The 23736-nt window shown below is 48.8% G+C and overlaps 1 protein-coding gene across 1 annotated transcript in view; it reads left to right on the top strand.

The window, feature by feature from the left end:
- SNX5 (sorting nexin 5) overlaps positions 1 to 23736 on the top strand; it is a 351728-nt gene that overhangs the window by 76534 nt on the left and 251458 nt on the right. Inside the window, exon 3 of the mRNA XM_078648946.1 lies at positions 1127 to 1231. Coding sequence (XP_078505072.1) covers positions 1127 to 1231 — 105 coding nt within the window. The remainder of the gene's footprint in view (positions 1 to 1126; positions 1232 to 23736) is intronic.

Raw genomic sequence — 23736 nt, 5'->3', positions numbered from 1 at the left:
GAAAAGCAAGGCACCAGGTAAGTTCGGCTCCCAACCGCTACTTTAAAGCAGGGATATGCGAGAAGGAATCCTGACGAGTGTCAGCCCTCGATTCAATTGCAGTGTGAATAGATGAGACAACGGCCTCTATCCGTAGGAGAACAGGGAAGAAATCCAGACGAGTGACTGCGCTCGTTTCACTGCAAGCGTGAACAGCTGAGGCAATGGCTCTGCGCGGGTCCTCAGCTCAGCGCCTACTCCCCCCCCCCCCCCCCCGGCAGGCCGCCAACGTTGACCGCACACATGCGCTCCCGACGGCCACCCACAATCGCCACCCACAACCGCAACCGCCAGCAGGGGCCAGGCTGTGCACCGAGTAACACCCGACACACTTCCTCGCAGCCTCAGGCAGGGTCAGCCGCCGCACCTCGCCGCCGCGGCCAATCGGTCGGTCTCTGCAATTTAAGGGCTAAGTTAAACTGTGGAAAGTGTTACAAAGGTAAGTGTTGTGTTCCAACTCAGTTGCTCCCGGCTGAGTAGGGCGTAGGCAGAGTCCTTCCACACTCAGGCCGCATCGAGATGCCTAATCAGAAAATGCATTTGTTTATAAGCTCCTATACACATGCAAGCGTGTAGAGCGCGTTAGCTTTTATCAAGAACTCCCTCTAAATGAAGTTGAGTCCACCCTGGTAGTGCCATGTTACCAGGGTGGGATGAAGTTGACCATGATGAAGCACGACACATAGTCAGTGGGGCCTCCTCATGCAATCCGATTGGCACTCCAGGATTAAGGTATATCTCTTTGTGATTTAAAGTGGGCGATTTTTCCTAATTGACTTGGTAGGGCTCGAATCTGGCCTTATACTGTTTGCCACTGCACTCTGTTTTACTTGGCTATTGTAGAGGGTATGCTGTGACCTGCCTCCACCTCTCCTTTGTGTTACGTGGTAATTGTTGTTCCCTTCTAATGCCACATGCTGTAACAAAGGAAGTTTAGTTCTGTGCCAATTCAGTCTGATTCCCAGGTGGGTGTTCATTTGATTCCAGTTTTTGCTTTTTAATTTTCTTTGCATTGTGTAGCACAACTCTTCTGTTTTGCCTAGTTCAAAAAGGGTTGCTTTCAGCCGACTTTCCGTTTTAATTTTAGCTAAGGTCCGTATCTGTGGATCTGAACATGGATCCTTCTCTACAGATTGACATTCCCGATGCAGTCAGTGAACGAGACAAAGTGAAATTCACAGTACACACCAAGGTAAGATGATGACCCAAGCTATTTAAATGAATAGATGCATTATGGCTTTTATAAGTAACTCTGTAGAACAATGTACATATTTTACAAAAAAAACTAAATAAAAATTGGCAATCGTGATTGTTTTCTGACGTAGTCTTGAAAATGTTAAGTGTTCATGTTCAGTACTTCACTGCCCACTTGCACCTAGTCCTTTTGTTCTTAAGAAGGGGCAGTGGAGAAGTTGCTGGTATTGGCCATAGATAAGCGAAATAATGGTACTGGAGGCACTAAGAATTCATTGAAATGAGCCCAGAGTCTTTTTAAGAGCACAGGGAATATGTACGAGCTGGTAAATGACGTGCAGAATCTAAACTCAACATTTTCATGACTCTGTGATGCCAGGGTCATTTCACTCTGCATGGATGATGCCAGTGACTTCTTTACTATCCCTTTCTAATGCCCAGATGCCAGTGTCCCATAATACCCACTAGCACAACACCTGCACCGTATGATTGTAGAAACAAATTCCTATGCACACACAGTATCAAATTGAAGTATAAAGTATTATACTCTATTGTATATTCAGTATAAATCAAGAAATTGTCCAATTCTTCTTTTCTGAGCAATTCTTTCTTTTATTGCTCAAGCAATCTCACGCCAGCCGACACGTATTTCGCCAGAGTACAGATTGCTCTGACTCTTCAGGGCTGGAAGCAAAACAAAATATACATACTTCTGAAAATACTGCTTTGGCTCTAAGTATATTATACATTTTATCATACAAATGGCAACATTTAGAAAAGAAACAAATACTCGAAATTGTGTGCCCACCATTTGTGCGACACAAATACAGTAGATAAATTTACAAACTACGGCTTCAATCTTTGTACCCGACCATTTGGTTTGCCAGCAAAAAAGAGTTACATAAACTTGTCATTTGCCTATTGCCTTCGTGAGAGTGACATGCATAGACGCGTGAAAGGTGAAGAAGTGACAGCAAACACGACGTGTTATTGGGCATAATGGGCTGATTTATACATCTTATGGTATACAACTGCCTGTAACAACCAAACATATTTGAAGACATTTGGAAAATTGCATCTGCATATAACATATAAGATCATGCAATAGTATTGTGCTCATAACTGTGAAGACACAAGAAGGATAAGAATTTTATATCAAATTCAGAAAAACAACACAGAAAAACACGCAAGGAAAGACCCACCACCTCTGTTGATGTGTGTAAAAGATTGTTTATTGGAGGAACTCCAAAAATCTCTGTAGAACATGCCTTTCTTCTAATAGTGGCGTATGTTGTATTCCCTATAAAGAATGATGAAACTAAGTAAGAGTGTTGATGCAACGGCGATAAGTATGAACACTACCAAGATCTTGATGACCCCACTTACCACTTAACCAGTGATAATTCCAACCCGGTAAGGGTATCGTGTGCTGTAGCTCGTAATAGGGATCTTCACTTTATCCTGCGTTGAAATGATAATGATTCCGTTCAAGTGTATACCGAAATAAAGATAGAAGAAAACTCCATAAGCATATATTTAGTTAATAAATTGTATTAGAAGTCAATACATAGACCAAATGCTATTTAGGACAACATATTCAATATTAATGGTGAAAACCCTTGTCGAATCAATGTTAAGAAAGACTGAAAAGAAACCGGAAAGTATGGAACAATCTGATGTTTGTTAATATTAAGAGAACCGATCTACAAAACAATGTATTTGATAATGCGACCTCGATAAATAACCAATTCACGTCAGCTTATAATCTTATACTCATGAAAAGTCTATAAAACAGTGATTAAGGTGGATACGTTCAGGGAGTCCTTATACTATTAAAAGACGTTAAAATAGTGATAGAGCCAGTATTTCCAATGAGGTAGACGAGTACGGAGAGTCCTCTGTCCAACCCGATAGTCTCAAATCATGTCTTGCTCGCTCGCTAATATACCAAACAATTGCACTCCTCGCCTACCCCCCTTGTTGACTTAAAGCTAGGGAGAAATATAGTTCGAGTACAAAAAGAATAATGTGGTTTATTCTCTTTAAACCCTTTAAAAGCCACAAATTTAATAGGCTATGCTCACCTTGATGTGTAAGCAATCATTGTCAAACTGCCGTAAAAATTGACGTATCAACAAGGGGGGTGTTTGCTGTCCTGCCTCCGCAAAGGCATGCTTGCCACTTCATTGAAACTCCTACAAAGCACCTCAATGTGTTGAATAAATGACGGCATTTATGGAACATACACTACCAGAAAACTTGCAAGCAAACCTGCAAAAGTATGCGCTGCCCTTTTCTGTTTTAGCAATCATTTTGTTTATAGATGCTGCTGAAGTGAGAAGTACTGCAGAACAAAGCGTTTTCACGAAGCCCTGGATTTTTTGCCGATTGCACCCACTGTACATAAAACGCAGTCACGCAGGAAGCACAAGAGATTAAGGGGGGGGCATATCGCTGTTCATATGTGACGTCTACGGAAAGTAAAAGGTAACGGAAATGCCCACTATGAGCAGACTTGTGTGGACTCCAAGAGGCCCAGGGAGAAAAATGCAAGAGACAGGCCCGACTGGCAAACTTAAGATGATTCTGCAAGGCCCAGAGACGAGGCCCTAAGAAATGCATGTGGCACGAGGAGGAGCAAAGGTAATCTGGCAGGAAACCGAGAGGCAGAACTGAGAGGGCCTCCATTCCTCTCCTCCCCCACCACCCAGTCTCTTACCTGGCAGTCTGATCGGAGCTTTGCTATCCTGCTCCATGACGTGCATTTCAACCTCTGTAGAAAAAGCAGTTTGACGTCGCTTTTCATTTATCGCCATTTCACAAATATCTGCAGCCTCAAGCTCGTCCTGAGGCACAACCCCTGGCTGAGTTAATCAATCAAAAGCAACGCTTTACCTGGGGGTGGATGCATTGCTGATCGAGCCAATCACAATAGCGAGGAACATGGCGGCGGTAGGCTGACGTCTGCCGCGGAGCTCCTGCACTCTGAAGCACCTTCGACAGTATTCAGACGGTCTTTTCCCTGGATATATGAGAGGATTGATTCTTAAAATGCGGTGAGAACGGGCGAACATTTCTTTTTCTGAGTACGTAATTAAAAGTAAAAGAAATTTCCCTCCTGTCGTTTCTTTGGAGGTCTGGCGGCTGGTAGAGCGAGCGAGCACATAGAGGCGCTAGGACCCAGCAGAATGCTCGTGCGATACTACGCAAGCAACGCAGAGACCGGCCAGCTGCATCGGATTTGGTGTTGTACGCTGAGGGAGGCTGCTGCCAAACAAAGCACCGAGAGCAGACGAGACAGCGGGGAGCTTTGTGTCAGCCTCAGGAGCCTTTGGCTTCGTTCTAGGGAGGCACTCTCCTTTCGAGGAAAAGGTCCGCTAGGCAGAGGAGTCTATGCCACTTCAAACAGCGGTAAGGTGAATTTTGGAGGGGAGGATTGTATGGAGGCAGTTACTATTAAACCAAGCTGCCTATTTGAGTGTGACAAATCAGTAAAAGACATTACAATTCGTATTACAGAGGAGGGAGCAGAGTGAGCAGAGGGAGTGTCTGATTATAACCATCGTAAACTGGCCAGTATAGTCCAGGGAAGAGTGGGGGAAGTAAGGAATAGATACCAGTTAAGGTCGAGACAAGAGCTAAAGAAACAAGGAGTTTGGGACTGGGACTCTGCTGATACTATCGAAAGAGGAGGACCAACGCCCATTACCCCATATAAACAAAAAAGGAAAGGCGGTGTGAGAAAGGGTGGAACAGTAAAGGTCACGAAGCAGCTGCAGCTACAAACACCAAAAAATACTCCCTCACTCGAAAGCTACTTTAAAATAATGGAGCAAGCAGTAAACTCTAAGGAGAGTCTAAAAAATAAAGAAGGAGCTAAATTAAGCACTAAAGTAGCGGACAATGTTTCGCAGGATAAAGTACTTTCTCTCTCATCAACTCCGACTTTACCCCTCTGTAATAAGTATGCAGTGTTGGAGTCAGTTACTAATGATGGAGAACTGGGGGCAGTTGCACAGACCACCATCAGCCCCGAGCATGAGCATGTGTACGAGCCAGCCTTAAGATCAGAAGTAGGTTTAGCTGTGTCGCTCTTCGCTCCCGAGCTGAGTGGTCGCTCCCCTGCTGCTGCGGTATCGTTTGTGCAGCGCTTATGCTCTGATCTGGACTGTGACTTATAACTACAGCCTGCTGTGCGCTCTAATTGCCGCTGTGTGCGTGGATTGCCGCTTTGCCCATTTTGACTGCTAAATTGCCGATTTGCCCATTTGCAGTGTGATATTGCCAGCGTGACTCTGTTGTAGAATTGTTATCATCTCGCCGCTTTTGCTCATTTGCATTTTTATTCAATAGCGTGACTCTGTTGCAGTATTTGCGTTTTCCCCCAAGCGCTCTTGACCCCTCCGCCTCCATTTTGTTGTTGTTGTCGTCCTCCTTAGCCCGCCCCGCCTCCCAGCTGAAGCGCCCTCCCACAGACAACAAACAGCGCTCCCTCACCTGGAAGCGCCGTGACTCGCTCTTCGCTCCCGAGCTGAGTGGTCGCTCCCCTGCTGCTGCGGTATCGTTTGTGCAGCGCTTATGCTCTGATCTGGACTGTGACTTATAACTACAGCCTGCTGTGCGCTCTAATTGCCGCTGTGTGCGTGGATTGCCGCTTTGCCCATTTTGACTGCTAAATTGCCGATTTGCCCATTTGCAGTGTGATATTGCCAGCGTGACTCTGTTGTAGAATTGTTATCATCTCGCCGCTTTTGCTCATTTGCATTTTTATTCAATAGCGTGACTCTGTTGCAGTATTTGCGTTTTCCCCCAAGCGCTCTTGACCCCTCCGCCTCCATTTTGTTGTTGTTGTCGTCCTCCTTAGCCCGCCCCGCCTCCCAGCTGAAGTGCCCTCCCACAGACAACAAACAGCGCTCCCTCACCTGGAAGCGCCGTGACTCGCTCTTCGCTCCCGAGCTGAGTGGTCGCTCCCCTGCTGCTGCGGTATCGTTTGTGCAGCGCTTATGCTCTGATCTGGACTGTGACTTATAACTACAGCCTGCTGTGCGCTCTAATTGCCGCTGTGTGCGTGGATTGCCGCTTTGCCCATTTTGACTGCTAAATTGCCGATTTGCCCATTTGCAGTGTGATATTGCCAGCGTGACTCTGTTGTAGAATTGTTATCATCTCGCCGCTTTTGCTCATTTGCATTTTTATTCAATAGCGTGACTCTGTTGCAGTATTTGCGTTTTCCCCCAAGCGCTCTTGACCCTTCCGCCTCCATTTTGTTGTTGTTGTCGTCCTCCTTAGCCCGCCCCGCCTCCCAGCTGAAGCGCCCTCGCCCCTCCCCCTCCACCATCCATATATGACAGTTGTTACCGCGCGCAGCGTTTACGCGCAGCGACCGCGCCCCATTCGCGCCGAAGGTGCGCCAAAGGTAAGCCCGTCTACGCCCGTCCGGCGCGAATGGACCGCGCCCAGCGCCAGACCCCCTGCCCCTCGCGCTCCCCAGCCCTCCCGCATTACCTATGATGCAGCCACCCTCCTAGCCCTTAACCCCGGTCGCGCCCTCAACTGCGTCCAAGCCGCTCCTGGACACACCCATGGACCTTTCTCCTGCTACTCCTGCAAATTCAGCGGCACCGTCAACATCTCCACTACGATCACACCACAGACTCTCGACCCCAACCACCTACAGTGCATCCTTCTCAACACCCGATCGGTCCACAGACACGCCATTGACCTATGGAACCTACTAGACACCATCTCTCCAGACGTCGCCTTCCTAACAGAAACTTGGATGAACGCTTCCTCCGCCCCAGACATCACCATTGCCATCCCTGAAGACTATAAGATCACACGCAAGGACCGCGCCAACCACACAGGAGGAGGAATCGCCATCGTCCATAAGAAATCAATCCGCATCTCAACCAGCTCTGACGCCAACCTCGCTAACTCCGAACACCTTCACTTCCAGATCCACATCGACCCCAAGACCACACTCAGAGGCACCCTCCTCTACAGACCACCAGGACCCCGCGCAAAATTCAGTGAAGACATCACGGACTTCATCACCCCACACGCGCTCCCCTCCAAAGACTACATCCTTCTGGGAGACCTCAACTTTCACCTCGAAAAGATCAACGACCGCAACACCGCCACCTTCTTAGACAACCTCGCCAACCTCGGACTTAAATTGGTCACTTCCCCCACCCACATCGCAGGTCACACACTCGACCCCATCTTCACCTCCAGCAATCATGTCTCCTTCAGCCACACTACGGACCTCCTCTGGACTGACCACAGCTGCGTTCACTTCACCTACAACAAGTCGAAACCCACCAACCACCTCCAACCAACTCTGCAAAGAAACTGGAACAAAATCACCTCGGACCAGATCTCCGCCTCGCTCCTTCTAAACGCCCCAGCCCACTCTTCTAACGCAAACGAAGCCGCCGCCAACTTCACCCTATGGTTATCCAACACCGCCGACACCGTAGCACCACTGAAAAAACGTCAAAGCAAACCTGGCAGCAAAAAGGCCTCATGGTTCAACGATGATCTTAAGAAGTCCAAGAAACTCTGCCGCTCCCTTGAAAAGGCCTGGAAAAAAGACCCAACCACTAGCACCAAGGACGCCTTCAAAAACGCCACCCGCACTCACCACCAACTAATCCGAAAGGCCAAGAAAACAGCATTCAAGGATCGACTTGACAACAACGCCCACAACAGCAAGGAACTTTTCAACATCGTCAAGGAATTCACCAACCCTTCGGCCAACTCCAACGACATCACCCCCTCCCAAGCCCTCTGCGACTCCCTAGCCTCATTCTTCCACAACAAGATTGCAGACATCCACAACAGCTTCGACAACCAACCCGGAAACCAACCCACCCTACCACTTGCTGAACATTCTCCCCCCGTGAACACCCTTAACGACTGGAACCCAATCTCCACTGAGGACACCATCCGCCTGATGAACTCCATCCACTCAGGATCCCCCACAGACCCATGTCCTCACCACATCTTCAACAAAGCAGACTCCGTCATAGCACCGCACCTCCGAGATGTCATCAACTGCTCCTTCAACTCCGCCACCTTCCCGGAAGACTGGAAACACGCTGAACTCACCGCCCTTCTGAAAAAACCCACAGCGGACCCCACCGAACTCAAAAATTACCGCCCCATCTCGCTCCTTCCATTCCCGGCCAAAGTCATCGAGAAAGCTGTCAACAACCAGCTCGCCGCCTTCCTCGAAGCCAACAAATCCCTCGACTCCTCACAATCCGGCTTCCGAGCAAAACACAGCACTGAGACCGCCCTCATCGCAGCAACAGACGACATTCGAACTCTACTGGACAATGGAGACACAGTCGCCCTCATCCTCCTCGACCTCTCTGCAGCATTCGACACAGTCTGCCACAGCACCCTTTTACAACGCCTCAATAACATCGGAATCCAAGGAAAAGCACTTGAATGGATCACCTCGTTCCTCTCCGGAAGAACCCAGAGAGTCCGCCTTCCACCATTCAAGTCCGAGGCCACTGAAGTCATCTGTGGCGTACCACAAGGATCCTCACTCAGCCCCACCCTCTTCAACGTTTACATGAGCCCCCTCGCGGCCATCGCCCGCCAACACAACCTCAACATCATCTCTTACGCGGATGACACTCAACTAATCCTTTCTCTCACCAATGACCCTAGCACCGCCAAAACTAACCTACACGAAGGAATGAAAGAAGTTGCCGAATGGATGAAACAAAGCCGTCTGAAACTGAACTCAGACAAAACAGAAGTCCTCATCTTAGGTACATCCCCCTCTGCATGGGACGACTCCTGGTGGCCGGAAGCTCTCGGAAAAGCACCCATCCCGACAGACCACGCACGTAACCTAGGCGTCATCCTGGACTCTTCACTCTCAATGAACAGACAAGTCAGCGCCGTATCCTCTTCCTGCTTCAACATTCTTCGCATGCTCAGAAAAACATTTCGCTGGATCCCCACCGAAACAAGGAAAACAGTCACCCATGCTCTGGTCACGAGCCGACTGGACTACGGAAACACCCTCTACGCAGGCACTACCGCTAAACTCCAGAAGAAACTCCAACGAATCCAAAACGCCTCAGCCAGGATCATATTAAACATCCCACGCAACAAACACATCTCTGGTCACCTTAAAGACCTCCATTGGCTACCCGTCAATAAGAGGATCACTTTCCGACTGCTAACCCACGCACACAAATCACTCTACGACATCGGACCAGAATGCCTCAACTCACGACTGTCCTTCTACACCCCCTCCCGCCTACTACGATCTTCCAGCCAAGCCCTCGCCACGGTACCTCGCATCAACAAGACCACCATGGGAGGCAGATCCTTCTCATACCTAGCTGCTAAAACATGGAACTCACTCCCCGCTTACCTTCGCCTTACCCAGAACCACCTAACATTCAGAAAGCAACTTAAAACGTGGATATTTGACAAATAATCCCCCTCCCCTTCTAAGCGCCTTGAGACCCTCTGGGTATGTAGTGCGCTATATAAATTCTATGACTTGACTTGACTTGACACTGACTCCCCCGTGGTCTCGACGAGTGACGCTCCGGCTCCACATACTGCTCCAATAATGAAAGCATTTAGTCCTGCTGTGATCTCCCCTCCTCCTGCTCTCCATATTATCCATGCTGAGTCTTTCCCTCAGCCCCAACGAATATCTGACACATATAGTATGACCTCTTAGCCTGATGGAGCCGATGGTCCAGATGGAGCTGAGACTGATACTGAGAGAGACAGGCTCGGCTCTGTTTAAATCTCTCGGAGAGTGTTAGACCTGTCTGGCTTTTTGCGTAGTCCCTCCAATTTATTATTTATTTTGTCCCCTTTTTGCCCCTCATACCTTTTTATTAATTTTTGTGTCCACTAGCTTTTTCAAGGTGTTGGTCAAGGGGATAGGTGTTCTTTCCCCCTCTCATAGTTTTTCACCTCAGGCCTAGAGGCCTTTTCTGACAGGAATATAGCTGGAGTCACAAAATGGTGGCTACCAACTGCCCTAACTGCCAAACCTAGAACCTGTCCCATAGAGTAGAATAGGGCGTTCCAGAACCTTCTGGTCCCTTCTGGACTTCTGAGGGTCAGCCTATAAAAGGCGGAATGCTGGACAGCCATTTTGTCTCACTGGAGAGAGTCAGCTGGAGGACAGGCTGTAGCTGAAGGTGGGGGTAGGATAGTCAGAGGGTTGACCTATTGATTCACCACCCTTCCTCCCTTGGGTTACCTGACCTGACCCTGCTGATTTGGATGGCTGGAGACCCTGGGCGCCTGACCAACCCCTAGTCTAGAAATACAGGGGTGTGAAGAGGAGAAGGAGACTGCAGTGCTGCGGAGCGCAGTCCTCTGCCCAGTAGAGAGACTTTTATTGAGCAGTGCTTAGTAGAAGAAGGGTTAATCTTTGTGGCCCCCCTCGTGCAGTGGACAATTGAATCCTGCCCCTGGTTGCCGTGACTTTCCCCTAGTAACAGAATCCCCCAGAGTTTCATCACGTACTTGCTGGGGCTGAATCTGGCTGTGGAGAGGAGCCAACCTTAGGAGGAGCGGAAGCGGAGTGAAACCGAGCAGGTCTACCCCCGAGCCAGCGCCTGGTGAGCAGCGCAAGATCAGCGCTGTGGTAGCTGGTAGTGTGGGGAGAGGAGTGAGGTAGCGAGGCAACCGCTTATCAGGAGCAGCCCGGCGGTGTTTTCCCCAGTCCCGGAGTGTGAGGAGAGGAAGGGGAGGCGCCGTTGGAAGTGCGCGATCTCCAGCGAGGAGACACCGCTCCCTCGCGCATGCCCAGAGGAGCCGAAGGGCTCTGTGAGGAGGAGACGACCGGAATCGACGTCGCAGCATAGAGCGGCTCCTGTCGACGGAGACGCGCCCTGCCTGTATTAGCCCGGAGGTCGAGGGGCTAGATAGGCGGTGAGTCTACAGACAATCCTGGACAGAGGGGGAAGTGTTTTTAGCGCTCCTCCCCGCGCCGGCACCAAGTTGGAACAGCTGACCGGGCGGGAGGTAGCGAGTGCAACTGCTGCTGTTGGAAGCTTTGGCGGAGCCCTACCCTGTCGGCTCGTTCTCCTGGAGACTCGGATCTAAAGGTCTCCATCGGAAGTAAGGAGTGTATGGGATTGAGTAGTGGAATGGAGAGAAAGTGTGGGGGAAGAAGCTAAGCTCTGTGCAAAAGCACGTGTGACAGTACTATTGTTCGTTTTTCCTCCTCCTCTGACTGGGAGCTAGTAGCTGGTTATTGAGCCAGCAAAGTTACCAACACCAAGTTCAGAACCAGGGAGGAGTAGCCACTGGAAGTAAATACTGAGAATAGTAGCAGTGGCCAATGTTGTTCTAGGAGCACCTGCTAGATAAGTAAGAGAATAGGTATCTAATAGAGGCTGCTGGTGCACATTCCTGTACAACTTAAACCTTTCTTTGGTTGTGTTCCATTGTGGTGGTTAAAGTGGTTGAGACGGAGAGTTATAGAACACCTCACAAAGGTTGAGTCTCATCAAACTCTGGAGGCCAATGTAATGTATTATTGATGTTGAGCAGCATTATAATTTAGCAACTGTAAAAGGATTTGTATTAATCTCATGACTAAACTGTATTGAGCCGTTAACTCTGAAAGGAAAATTGCTTAAGGTGATGATTTAGCAACTTTGAAAAAGTCTAAGAATATTTACAGGATTAAATGTACAATACTGAGCCGTGATTTTAAAAGTCAAGAAAGCAACTATTATTTTTATAAACAAGCTCGTATTTTTCCATACATTGGTGTAGTGTCATTTTTGTGTGTTATTGCGTTGATTTATTGCTGGGTGGTTTGCAACCTTCACACATGTGCCTCTAGTTTTTTGTGTCTTACACTAGGCCAGGCTACCCTAGGTGACCTGTCATCACAGGTTCCAACAAGTTGGTGTCTAGCGGTGGGATCCTGACTGTGGTTGCAACTACTCAGTAGTAATTGAGCGTAATTCACTAGACTACACCAGGAGTTTTCTCCTAGCGGCCCTCCTAATTTGTTTTTTTTATTTTTCCAAATTTGTTCCTGGTGGTGGGGTGGAGGTAGCTTCAGGTTGCCCTTGCAGCTCAAATTTCCTTGTGTGTATAACTTGGTATTGCCTATTGTAAAATGGAGTTTGCGCTAGAAAACCTAGACACCTATTCTGTGGCTCAGCTGAAAGATTTCTGCCAGAAAATGGGGGTATTTTTTAAGCATGGTGCCAAGAAGGGGGAACTCCAGACCAGTTTAAGGGCTTGGGTGGAAGCACACAAAGAAGGGAAGGAGGAGGATGAAGGGACAGACCGGGACACGGTTGTGGAGATAGAAGGATTATTCCACTCTAAGGGGGAAAACCTACTCCCAGGACCAGTGTCCTACTCCAGGAAGGGCAGTAGCGCCTCTGGGGGAAGCTTAACTGAAGCAGAGCTCGCTGACAGGAGGGAAAAGAGGCAATTAAAATGGGAGTTGGCTAAGCTGGAGCAGGAGAAGGAAGAGAAGAGGATGGTTCATGAGTTCAGGTTGAAAGAGTTGGAACTCCAGGCCCTACAACGGGGGCCCTCTCCTGTAATGAATGGTGGCAGCGCATCCAAAGAAACAGCCAGGGAGTCCAGACCCTATTTGCCAAAAGACCTTATTGCTAGCTTTAGTCAGGGAGATGACATAGCCAAGTGGTTGGCTGCCTATGAGGTCTCCTTAAGAGCTCATGGGGTGCAGGAGAAGCACTGGGGGGTGGTTTGTATAGGTACATGCCTCCCGCTGGTCGGGACACCTTGCTGGACCTGGAACCAGAGGAGCAAACCAACTACCCCATCATGAAGCTAGCATTGGTAAGGAAGTTTGGGCTTACCCCAGAAAGGTACCGTCAGAAGTTCAGGGGCAGCCACAAGTTGAGCACCCAGAACTGGGTGGACTTCCTTGATTACGCAAGAAAGGCGTTAGAGGGCTGGGTCAAGGGCAGTGAGGTGAAGGATTATGAGGGGTTGTATGATCTATTTTTGAAAGAGCACCTCCTCGAGAAATGCTTTCCCGAGCTGCGCCAACACCTGGTGGACAGCAAGCTGACCAATCCCTGGAAGCTTGCAGAGGAGGCGGACATCTGGGCAAGTACCCGGGTGTCCTCGAAGGGGACTGGAGGGGATTCCCAAAAGGCCGGACAGGGCGCCCCCCCAGAAGAAGGAGGGGGGAGATAATAAGAGGGAGTTCTCTAAAGGTCCCCAAAACAATTTCCAAGGGAAGGGAACCGGTTTCACCCCTAAGGCAAACCCGCCCAGAAACCCTAATCCTGGCCAAAGCCAGCAGCCAAGGGTTCTCCACTGTTTTGAGTGTGGTGGTGTTGGACATTATAAGGGAGATGTCAGATGCCCAAAGAGACCACCCCCTCCCACCGGAGGAAAACCACCGGGAGTAGCTAGTGTAGCGCTCGGGGAGGAGTTGCCCTTAGATAAGGGAGGTGAGTGGGCGGGTGTCACCTTAGTGTCCCTGGGAGAACGGGAGATGGTTCCAAAGTTCCAGGTGCCCCCAAATACTGTCAAGTATGGGTAATGGGTCACCATCAATGGCCAGAGAGGGGAGGCTCTGAGAGATACGGGAGCCAGTATGACTATGGTGAGAAGTCGACTGGTGTCTCCAGAGCAGGTGGTTCCTAATGTACTCCACCCCGCCGCGATGGCTGACGGCAGAATGGGCCACTATCCAGTGGCTGAGATTCCCTTTGAGTGGGAGGGGGTTGCAGGTTCACTTCGAGTTGCCGTAAGCCCTGCCGTGCCAGTTGATTGTCTGCTGGGGAATGACATGGAGCACAACACTTGGAGAGAGGTGGAATACCGGACGCACTCTGCGATGCTGGGTACACCTGACTGGGCCTGTGTGAGCACACGATCTGCGACTGCCCGGAGAGGGAGTTCGCCTGGGTTGGAGCCTGGAACAATGGCCCAACCCGCTGCCAAAAAGGGACAGACCCGGAGACAGGAATAGACTGCTTCGGCTTCCACACCCCATGTGACAGATCGGCCACCTGCGGTGGTGGACCAGGCGTCCGTGGAGGGGGAAGTAGACTCTCTGGAGGATTTACCCATCCCTGCTGAGTGGCATGTGGAGGGAGGTCCTACCAGAGAGGAATTCTGTAAGGGGCAGAGGGAGTGCCCTACCCTTGAGGGACTGAGGCGACAGGCTGAAGCCCAGGCAGCAGGTGATGTTACGGGACACTACCATATTTACTGGGAGGATGGACTCCTCTGCAGTGAACCCAAGGTACCCTTACCTGGTTCATCAAGGGCCTTGGTAGTCCCGCAACAATACCGAGCCTTTCTACTGGAATTGGCTCATGCTATACCCTTGGCAGGACACTTAGGTCAGGACAAGACCTTTGCTCGGCTTGTCCTCCACTTTTACTGGCCTCAGATGAAAGTGGCGTCCAACACTTACTGTCGGACATGTGTATCCTGCCAGGCCAGTGGGAAAACAGGGGTGAAGCTGAAGGCTCCCCTGGAACCACTTCCAGTTGTTAGCACACCCTTTGAGAGGGTGGGCCTCAACATTGTAGGGCCTTTAGATCCACCAACAACAGCTGGTCACAGGTTCATCCTGGTTTTGGTGGATCATGCCACACGGTACCCAGAGGCAATTCCTCTGAGGACAGTCACTGCACCTGTGGTGGCTAGAGCCCTAATGGGGATCTTTACCCGAGTGAGATTCCCCAAGGAAGTTGTGTCTGACAGGGGGACCAACTTCATGTCAGCTTACATGCGGGCGATGTGGAAGGAGTGTGGAGTGACCTACCGGTTCACCACTCCTTATCACCCCCAGTCGAATGGACTGGTTGAGAGGTTTAATAAAACCTTGAAGGGCATGATCAGAAGTCTGCCCGAGAGCCTGCGGAGGAAATGGGACGTCCTCCTTCCCTGTTTACTATTCTCCTACAGGGAAGGGCCACAGAAGGGAGTGGGCTTCAGCCCCTTTGAACTTCTGTATGGGCACCCTGTACGCGGTCCTCTCAGCCTGGTGAAGGATGGTTGGGAGAAATCTCCCAGGAAACCCCCCCAGGATGTGGTGAGCTACGTGCTGGCCTTCCGGAGCCAAATGGCGAAGTTGTGGAAGCAGGCTTCTGACAACTTGGAGGCCAGCCAGGCAGTCATGAAAGAGTGGTATGACCACAATGCTCACCAGGTGGAATTGGAGCCTGGCCAGAAAGTGTGGGTGATGGAACCTGGAGAGCTTAGTGCCCTCCAGGATCGCTGGACAGGCCCATTTGAAGTGTTGGAGAAGAAGGGTAAGGCCACATATCTGGTGGACCTTAAGACCCCTCGACAGCCCCTAAGGGTGCTGCATGCCAACCGACTCAAACCCCACCATGAGAGGCCCGAGGTCATGTTAATGATGGTGACTGATGGGGAAGAGGAAGCGGAAAGTGAACCTCTCCCAGACTTGTTCTCGTCTCAAGAGAAGGATGGGTCAGTGGAGGGAGTGATTCTCTCTCCCACTCTAACTCCTGAGCAGCGGGAGGACTGCCGCCAGATACTGGAGCAGTACTCTACGTTGTTCTCCCTTGTCCCGGGAAGGACTCACCTGTGTACCCATGATGTGGACACAGGGGACAGCCCACCAGTGAAGTCGAAGACCTACCGGCTGTCCGACAAGGTGAAGGCTAGCATCCATGGAGAGGTTGCCAAGATGCTAGAGCTGGGAGTTATAGAACCTTCCAACAGCCCTTGGTCCAGTCCGGTGGTGCTAGTGCCAAAAGCCGCTTCACCAGGCACCACACCAGAACTGAGGTTCTGTGTGGATTACCGGGGACTGAACTCAGTTACAAAGACTGATGCTCATCCGATCCCTAGGGCGGATGAATTAATTGACCGGCTAGGAGCTGCCTAATATCTAAGTACCTTTGACCTCACTTCAGGGTACTGGCAGATCTCCTTGACAGATGGAGCAAAGGAAAGGTCAGCCTTCTCCACGCCTGAGGGACACTTCCAATTTTGCGTGATGCCCTTTGGGCTCAAAAATGCCCCCGCCACATTTCAGCGGCTGGTGAACCAGGTCCTCTCTGGAATGGAGAGTTTCTCTGCTGCTTACCTGGATGACATTGCTGTCTTCAGTAGCAGTTGGGAGGACCATTTGCAACATTTGCAAGCAGTTCTCCAGGCCCTGAAACAAGCTGGATTGACAATCAAGGCCAGCAAATGCCAGATTGGGCAGGGGTCGGTTGTGTACCTTGGACACTTGGTGGGTAGGGGGGACAGTGCAGCCCCTACAGGCAAAGATTGAGGCAATCATGGCCTGGGAACCCCCCAAGACACAGACTGAGGTCCGAGCTTTCCTGGGCCTCACAGGCTACTACCGTCGCTTTGTGAAGGGGTATGGCACTATTGTAGCGCCTCTCACAGAGCTCACCTCTAAGAAACAACCTCGACGGGTAGTTTGGACGAACGCTTGTCAGCAAGCTTTTGAGAAACTGAAGCAGGCAATGTGTGCAGCACCGGTCCTGAGGGCCCCAGACTTCTCCAAGGAGTTCATTGTCCAAACAGATGCATCAGAACATGGCATTGGGGCAGTGCTATCGCAACTAAATGAAGAGGGCCTGGATCAGCCTGTGGTCTTCTTATCTAGGAGACTGCTTCCCCGGGAACAGAAGTGGAGTGCAATTGAGAGGGAAGCTTTTGCGGTGGTGTGGGCTCTGAAGAAGCTGCGGCCATACCTGTTTGGCTCGCACTTCCTGGTTCAGACTGACCACCGCCCCCTTCGTTGGCTAATGCAGATGAAGGGGGAGAATCCCAAGCTGTTGAGGTGGTCCATTTCCCTACAGGGAATGGACTTCCGGGTGGAACATCGGCCTGGAGTGGACCACGCCAATGCAGACGGTCTCTCCAGGTATTTCCGCCTTAGTGATGAGGACTCCCAAGGGGTTGGGTAGTTCTCCCCACTTTCAGCTGGGGGGGACGCGTGTTAGACCTGTCTGGCTTTTTGCGTAGTCCCTCCAATTTATTATTTATTTTGTCCCCTTTTTGCCCCTCATACCTTTTATTAATTTTTGTGTCCACTAGCTTTTTCAAGGTGTTGGTCAAGGGGATAGGTGTTCTTCCCCCTCTCATAGTTTTTCACCTCAGGCCTAGAGGCCTTTTCTGACAGGAATATAGCTGGAGTCACAAATGGTGGCTACCAACTGCCCTAACTGCCAAACCTAGAACCTGTCCCATAGAGTAGAATAGGGTGTTCCAGAACCTTCTGGTCCCTTCTGGACTTCTGAGGGTCAGCCTATAAAAGGCGGAATGCTGGACAGCCATTTTGTCTCACTGGAGAGAGTCAGCTGGAGGACAGGCTGTAGCTGAAGGTGGGGGTAGGATAGTCAGAGGGTTGACCTATTGATTCACCACCCTTCCTCCCTTGGGTTACCTGACCTGACCCTGCTGATTTGGATGGCTGGAGACCCTGGGCGCCTGACCAACCCCTAGTCTAGAAATACAGGGGTGTGAAGAGGAGAAGGAGACTGCAGTGCTGCGGAGCGCAGTCCTCTGCCCAGTAGAGAGACTTTTATTGAGCAGTGCTTAGTAGAAGAAGGGTTAATCTTTGTGGCCCCCCTCGTGCAGTGGACAATTGAATCCTGCCCCTGGTTGCCGTGACTTTCCCCTAGTAACAGAATCCCCCAGAGTTTCATCACGTACTTGCTGGGGCTGAATCTGGCTGTGGAGAGGAGCCAACCTTAGGAGGAGCGGAAGCGGAGTGAAACCGAGCAGGTCTACCCCCGAGCCAGCGCCTGGTGAGCAGCGCAAGATCAGCGCTGTGGTAGCTGGTAGTGTGGGGAGAGGAGTGAGGTAGCGAGGCAACCGCTTATCAGGAGCAGCCCGGCGGTATTTTCCCCAGTCCCGGAGTGTGAGGAGAGGAAGGGGAGGCGCCGTTGGAAGTGCGCGATCTCCAGAGAGGAGACACCGCTCCCTCGCGCATGCCCAGAGGAGCCGAAGGGCTCTGTGAGGAGGAGACGACCGGAATCGACGTCGCAGCATAGAGCGGCTCCTGTCGACGGAGACGCGCCCTGCCTGTATTAGCCCGGAGGTCGAGGGGCTAGATAGGCGGTGAGTCTACAGACAATCCTAGACAGAGGGGAAGTGTTTTTAGCGCTCCTCCCCGCGCCGGCACCAAGTTGGAACAGCTGACCGGGCGGGAGGTAGCGAGTGCAACTGCTGCTGTTGGAAGCTTTGGCGGAGCCCTACCCTGTCGGCTCGTTCTCCTGGAGACTCGGATCTAAAGGTCTCCATCGGAAGTAAGGAGTGTATGGGATTGAGTAGTGGAATGGAGAGAAAGTGTGGGGGAAGAAGCTAAGCTCTGTGCAAAAGCACGTGTGACAGTACTATTGTTCGTTTTTCCTCCTCCTCTGACTGGGAGCTAGTAGCTGGTTATTGAGCCAGCAAAGTTACCAACACCAAGTTCAGAACCAGGGAGGAGTAGCCACTGGAAGTAAATACTGAGAATAGTAGCAGTGGCCAATGTTGTTCTAGGAGCACCTGCTAGATAAGTAAGAGAATAGGTATCTAATAGAGGCTGCTGGTGCACATTCCTGTACAACTGAAACCTTTCTTTGGTTGTGTTCCATTGTGGTGGTTAAAGTGGTTGAGACGGAGTGTTATAGAACACCTCACAAAGGTTGAGTCTCATCAAACTCTGGAGACCAATGTAATGTATTATTGATGTTGAGCAGCATTATAATTTAGCAACTGTAAAAGGATTTGTATTAATCTCATGACTAAACTGTATTGAGCCGTTAACTCTGAAAGGAAAATTGCTTAAGGTGATGATTTAGCAACTTTGAAAGTCTAAGAATATTTACAGGATTTAATGTACAATACTGAGCCGTGATTTTAAAAGTCAAGAAAGCAACTATTATTTTTATAAACAAGCTCCTATTTTTCCATACATTGGTGTAGTGTCATTTTTGTGTGTTATTGCGTTGATTTATTGCTGGGTGGTTTGCAACCTTCACACATGTGCCTCTAGTTTTTTGTGTCTTACCCTAGGCCAGGCTACCCTAGGTGACCTGTAATCACAGGTTCCAACAGAGAGGATTTGTGGGGTAAATTTGAGATTTCTGAGAGAAATCAAAAAGGGCTACATGATAGATTTGATACCTTAGAGACTTAGCTAGAGGAGATCACGGCTAGGACCACCACATTGGAGAGCAAATTTATTACACTTTTAGAGACTACAAATGGTAATTCCAAAGACATAGAAGCCATTAAAGCTCAAAACCGGACACTTGCGATGGATCTGGAGAGACTGGAAACACAGATGCGACGTAATAACCTCAGCATTCTCAAAATTCCAGAAGGGGCTGAGGTTATAGATATTAAGGGTTTTGTCTGCAGACTACTTCGGGAAGATAAACTGAAGGACCGGTTGGATATTGATCTAGAAGCCGAAATCCAGCGAGTACATGGAGACCCTTATAGACTACACCCAGATCGTAAGGCACCAAGGAAGATTTTAGTTTACTTCCAGACTTAGTGTTAAAGAACTAATTCTTGGTAGGTGTTTGGCACGTACCTCCCTCCATTATCGTGCAAATCCTTACCAAATCAGATCTGACATTGGGGGAAAGACTGCCCAGAGGCAATGGGAGTTGGGCTCAAGGATGCCAGAGTTGCGCTCGTTAGGAGCCCAGGTCCAAATGAAATTTCCTGCATTATTAAAAATAATGTGGAACAATAAGATGTTCACCTGCCATTTCCCAGAAGAAGTTGATGACGTATTAGTAAAAATGAGAAAGTAGTTAATCCTTCCTTAGATGGGGAGCTTACGTAATCTCCTTCAATCATTTGATTATTGTCTAGAGGGGGGGGGGGGGGGGGAAATCAATATTGAAAGAAAATCTTTTGGTTTAAAAAAAAATAATAATTTTTTTGTGTGTTTAAAACTGTCTGGGGGAAAGCACTGTTGTTTAATTACACATAGAAGGTGTCTAGGGGTGCGGGGGCCCCTAATGGCGTGTTCACGCCAAACAGAAGGGTTGGGTTCCTCGGGGGGTGGGTAGGGAGGGGTCTCAGGGGGGGAGGGGAAAAACAAAAAATGTCCTCATTTGCCATAAGTCTCTATATTTTTAATCATAAACATGACTACAGGTCACAACTGACATTAGGTGCAGAATTATGGTTACATGATATTAAATATGGTATTAAGTAGTAAAATCCTTTCCTGGAACTTAAATGGTATAGGGAGCCGAAAGAAACAGCAAAGAGTCTGTGATTTTTTGAAAAATTCTGAAGCATACATATATCTCTTACAAGAAACACATCTGGAAGCAGAAGAGTGTAAGAAAGTATTCATAAAATTTAACTGGGTTCAGGAAATTCTCTGCTCTAAGCAAACTTGCTCTACTAGAGGGGTAGCCATAATGGTACATGCTAACAAGGGAATTAGGATTCATGACTGGGGTACGGATCAGTCCGGTCGATGGTTAGCAGCAGTCCTTTCGATTGGTAGTTTTAATTTTCTCTGTGCAGTCTATTATGGTCCTAATGAGGACAATGCCTGTTTCCTTCAAAAGCTGGAGCAATACATGATACAATATACTGTCCCAGTCATATTGGGAGGTGATTTTAATCTTATATTGGATCCGCAATTAGACAGCACCTCCAAAGCTAAATACAACACTCCGAATAAATCCCTCCTATCCTTAAAGAACATTATGAAAGACTTTTCATTACAAGATGTCTGGAGAGTGAAGTATGGCAATCTTAGAGAGTACTCTTTCTATAGCAAAAAGTATAGTCAGTTCTCCAGAATAGACTTTTTTTTGTTAAATCAATCATTTTTGTCTAATATACAGACCCCCCCAGGATATAGCGGCATGGATTAGCAAATTTAGCGGCACAAAAATGGAAATTTAGCGGCACAAATATGGAAATTTAGCGGCAATTTTGCGGCATTTTATGTGGCCATTTTTCCTAGAACAAACACATATCTTAGTTTTTTTACTTATTTAACAACATGAAGCTATGTTTATTTGGTTTATTTACAATGTGGTGCGGTGGGTGAAGGCTCACAGCTACGGTAGGTTTCATGTCTGGCTGCCGCTAACGTTTCCATGAGCGTTAAATGACATCACTCGGGTCATAGGCTAAAGATAGCTCGCCATTCACGAAACGAGAGGCTACGTGTGTGTCTGGCCGTCACGTGTGGATCAATCCCTCCCCCCCTCAGTCCCCACCCGTCTCCCACGATGCCCAGAAGTGCAGTCCCTGAGGGAGGTGCAAGTCTGCGGGACAGCAGTCTCCAGCTGATCGAAGTTAGAATAGGCGACAGGTGGAACGTGGTCTCGATGTTGCCCCTCCTTACTTTCTAGGCATTATTGTTTCAGACAGCATTGCGTTCTTTACTGCGGAAAACTGCTCTATTTGGTAGAAAAAACATTTTCCAGTGTTACTTTATAGAACCAACACGCAGGGGCGGCTGGTGACATTTGAAAGTGGTGTGGCGTAAACTAATTTGCATATTGCACCGCAGCGAGCGAGCCCGAACCACCTTGCATCCATCCATACATCATTCATGCATCCACCCATCCATCCACCCACCCATCCTGCATCCATACATCATTCATTCATGCATCCACCCATCCATCCATCATGCATCCACCCATCATTCATGCATCCACCCACCCATCCATCCATCCTGCATCCATACATCATTCATGCATCCACCCATCCATCCACCCATCCTGCATCCATACATCATTCATTCATGCATCCATCCACCCATCATGCATCCCCCATCATGCATGCATCCATCCATACACCATTCATGCATCGACCCATCCATCCACCCATCCTGCATCCATACATCATTCATTCATGCATCCACCCACCCATCCATCCATCCACCCACCCAGCATCCATACATCATTCATTCATTCACCCACCCATCCATCCACCCACCCATCCTGCATCCATACATCATTCATTCATGCATCCGCCCAGTCTCCACTGCATTTCTATTATGTACAAACGGTGCCTGGATAAGCTTGGGAACATGGCAGCCGAAATGTTTCTTTCTTTTTGAAATAGATCTATTTTTGTCTGTATGTGTGTGCACATTAATTCTAATTTAATAGACAGCATTGAAGCTTTCAAAATAAAATACCTCTCTTAACACAACCGTTGCGCAGCAGCTCATGCCTCGAAATATCTTTGTGGAAGATATGTTGGCAAAACAGCACGTGCCGTTACAACAAGGCAGGTAAAACAACCAAATGATTCAAAACCCTGTGTAGGCAGATGGTTTTGCAGGGCAGCTTAGAATTCAAACTGCTGCAACTTCCAAAACATCACAAGAGGCTGTGGACGCCTGAAGAAAATATCCGGGAACCTAACGGGTGGTTCTTTTTTTGCTCAATTGCTGCTGATCAAGGCTCCGATTTTCAACAGGCTCTTTCTGAGAAAAAAAAGAGACTGTGAGAGCTGTACACGCATTGTTCTGCTTGATCGCCTTTCACAGCTTGGCCAGGAGGAAGCAGATATTGGACGGCAGCACGGAATGACGTGTGTGCGCGCACAGCCAGTAAATGAAGATTTATGTGTTTTGCTGTCTCCCAGTAGAAACTTTTACAATATCGCGGCCACAAATGTAAATATCGCGGCAATCGCGCTAGTCCCGCGATTTCGCAATTTTTTCGTGAATCGCGATAAGCTGGAGGGTCTGAATATAGTTTCAATTTCACATATTCCAGTAGGAATATCAGCTCACTCAGTGATTGAACTAAAAATAACTCTTAAAACCAGTTACCTAGAGCATAGGTGGGCATTGGATAGGACCATTTTATTAGACAGTGAGATTAAAAATAAAATCAAGGCTAGTTTGTTGGAGTTTCTTTTGTTTAATGAGGGAACGGCCTCAGATCAAACTCTATGGGACACACGTAAGTCATATCTTCGAGGGATCTATAGCTCTCAAATGGCTCTAAATAGAAAACTTAAGAAAGAAAAAGATACCCAGGAGCTAGACTTATATAAAACAAAGGAACTCCAATTACAGCAAGCGGCGCTAAATGATAGAATCAGTCTACAGGGTCTTGAGAAAGAAATATTAGATCTCCAGACAAGCTATAAAGCTCGAGCCGACAAGATAATCAAGGATAGATGGGAAGTGAGTAAGCTCCGCAACTTTGAGTATGGATAAAAGTGTGGATCAATGTTGGCTTGGAAGGCAAGGTCAGAGCGTAGCAGCAATAACATCCGCTTCTTAACACAGCGAAGCACGGGGTTGCCTTTAACAGAAGACAGAGAGATAAAGGAAGAGGCCAGAGGCTTTATGGAGGAGCTTTATCAGGAAAAGAATACACAAGGGCTGGAAGAGTTAGAAACATGGTGGGCTTTGAGAGACCTTCCTCAGTTGAGTCATTCAGACAGAACTCTTTTAGCCATTGACAGAAATCTTTTAGCCATTGAGATTACAGAGGGAGAAGTAAGGTCCCAGTTGAAAAAAATGGCTAGTAATAAGGCACCCGGTCCTGACGGATT

The sequence above is a fragment of the Lissotriton helveticus genome, chromosome 6, assembly GCF_964261635.1.
Source record: "Lissotriton helveticus chromosome 6, aLisHel1.1, whole genome shotgun sequence".
Taxonomy (NCBI): Eukaryota; Metazoa; Chordata; class Amphibia; order Caudata; family Salamandridae; genus Lissotriton; species Lissotriton helveticus.
Note: the sequence above shows the minus strand (reverse complement) of the source record. Positions and strands in the feature narration are given on the sequence as shown.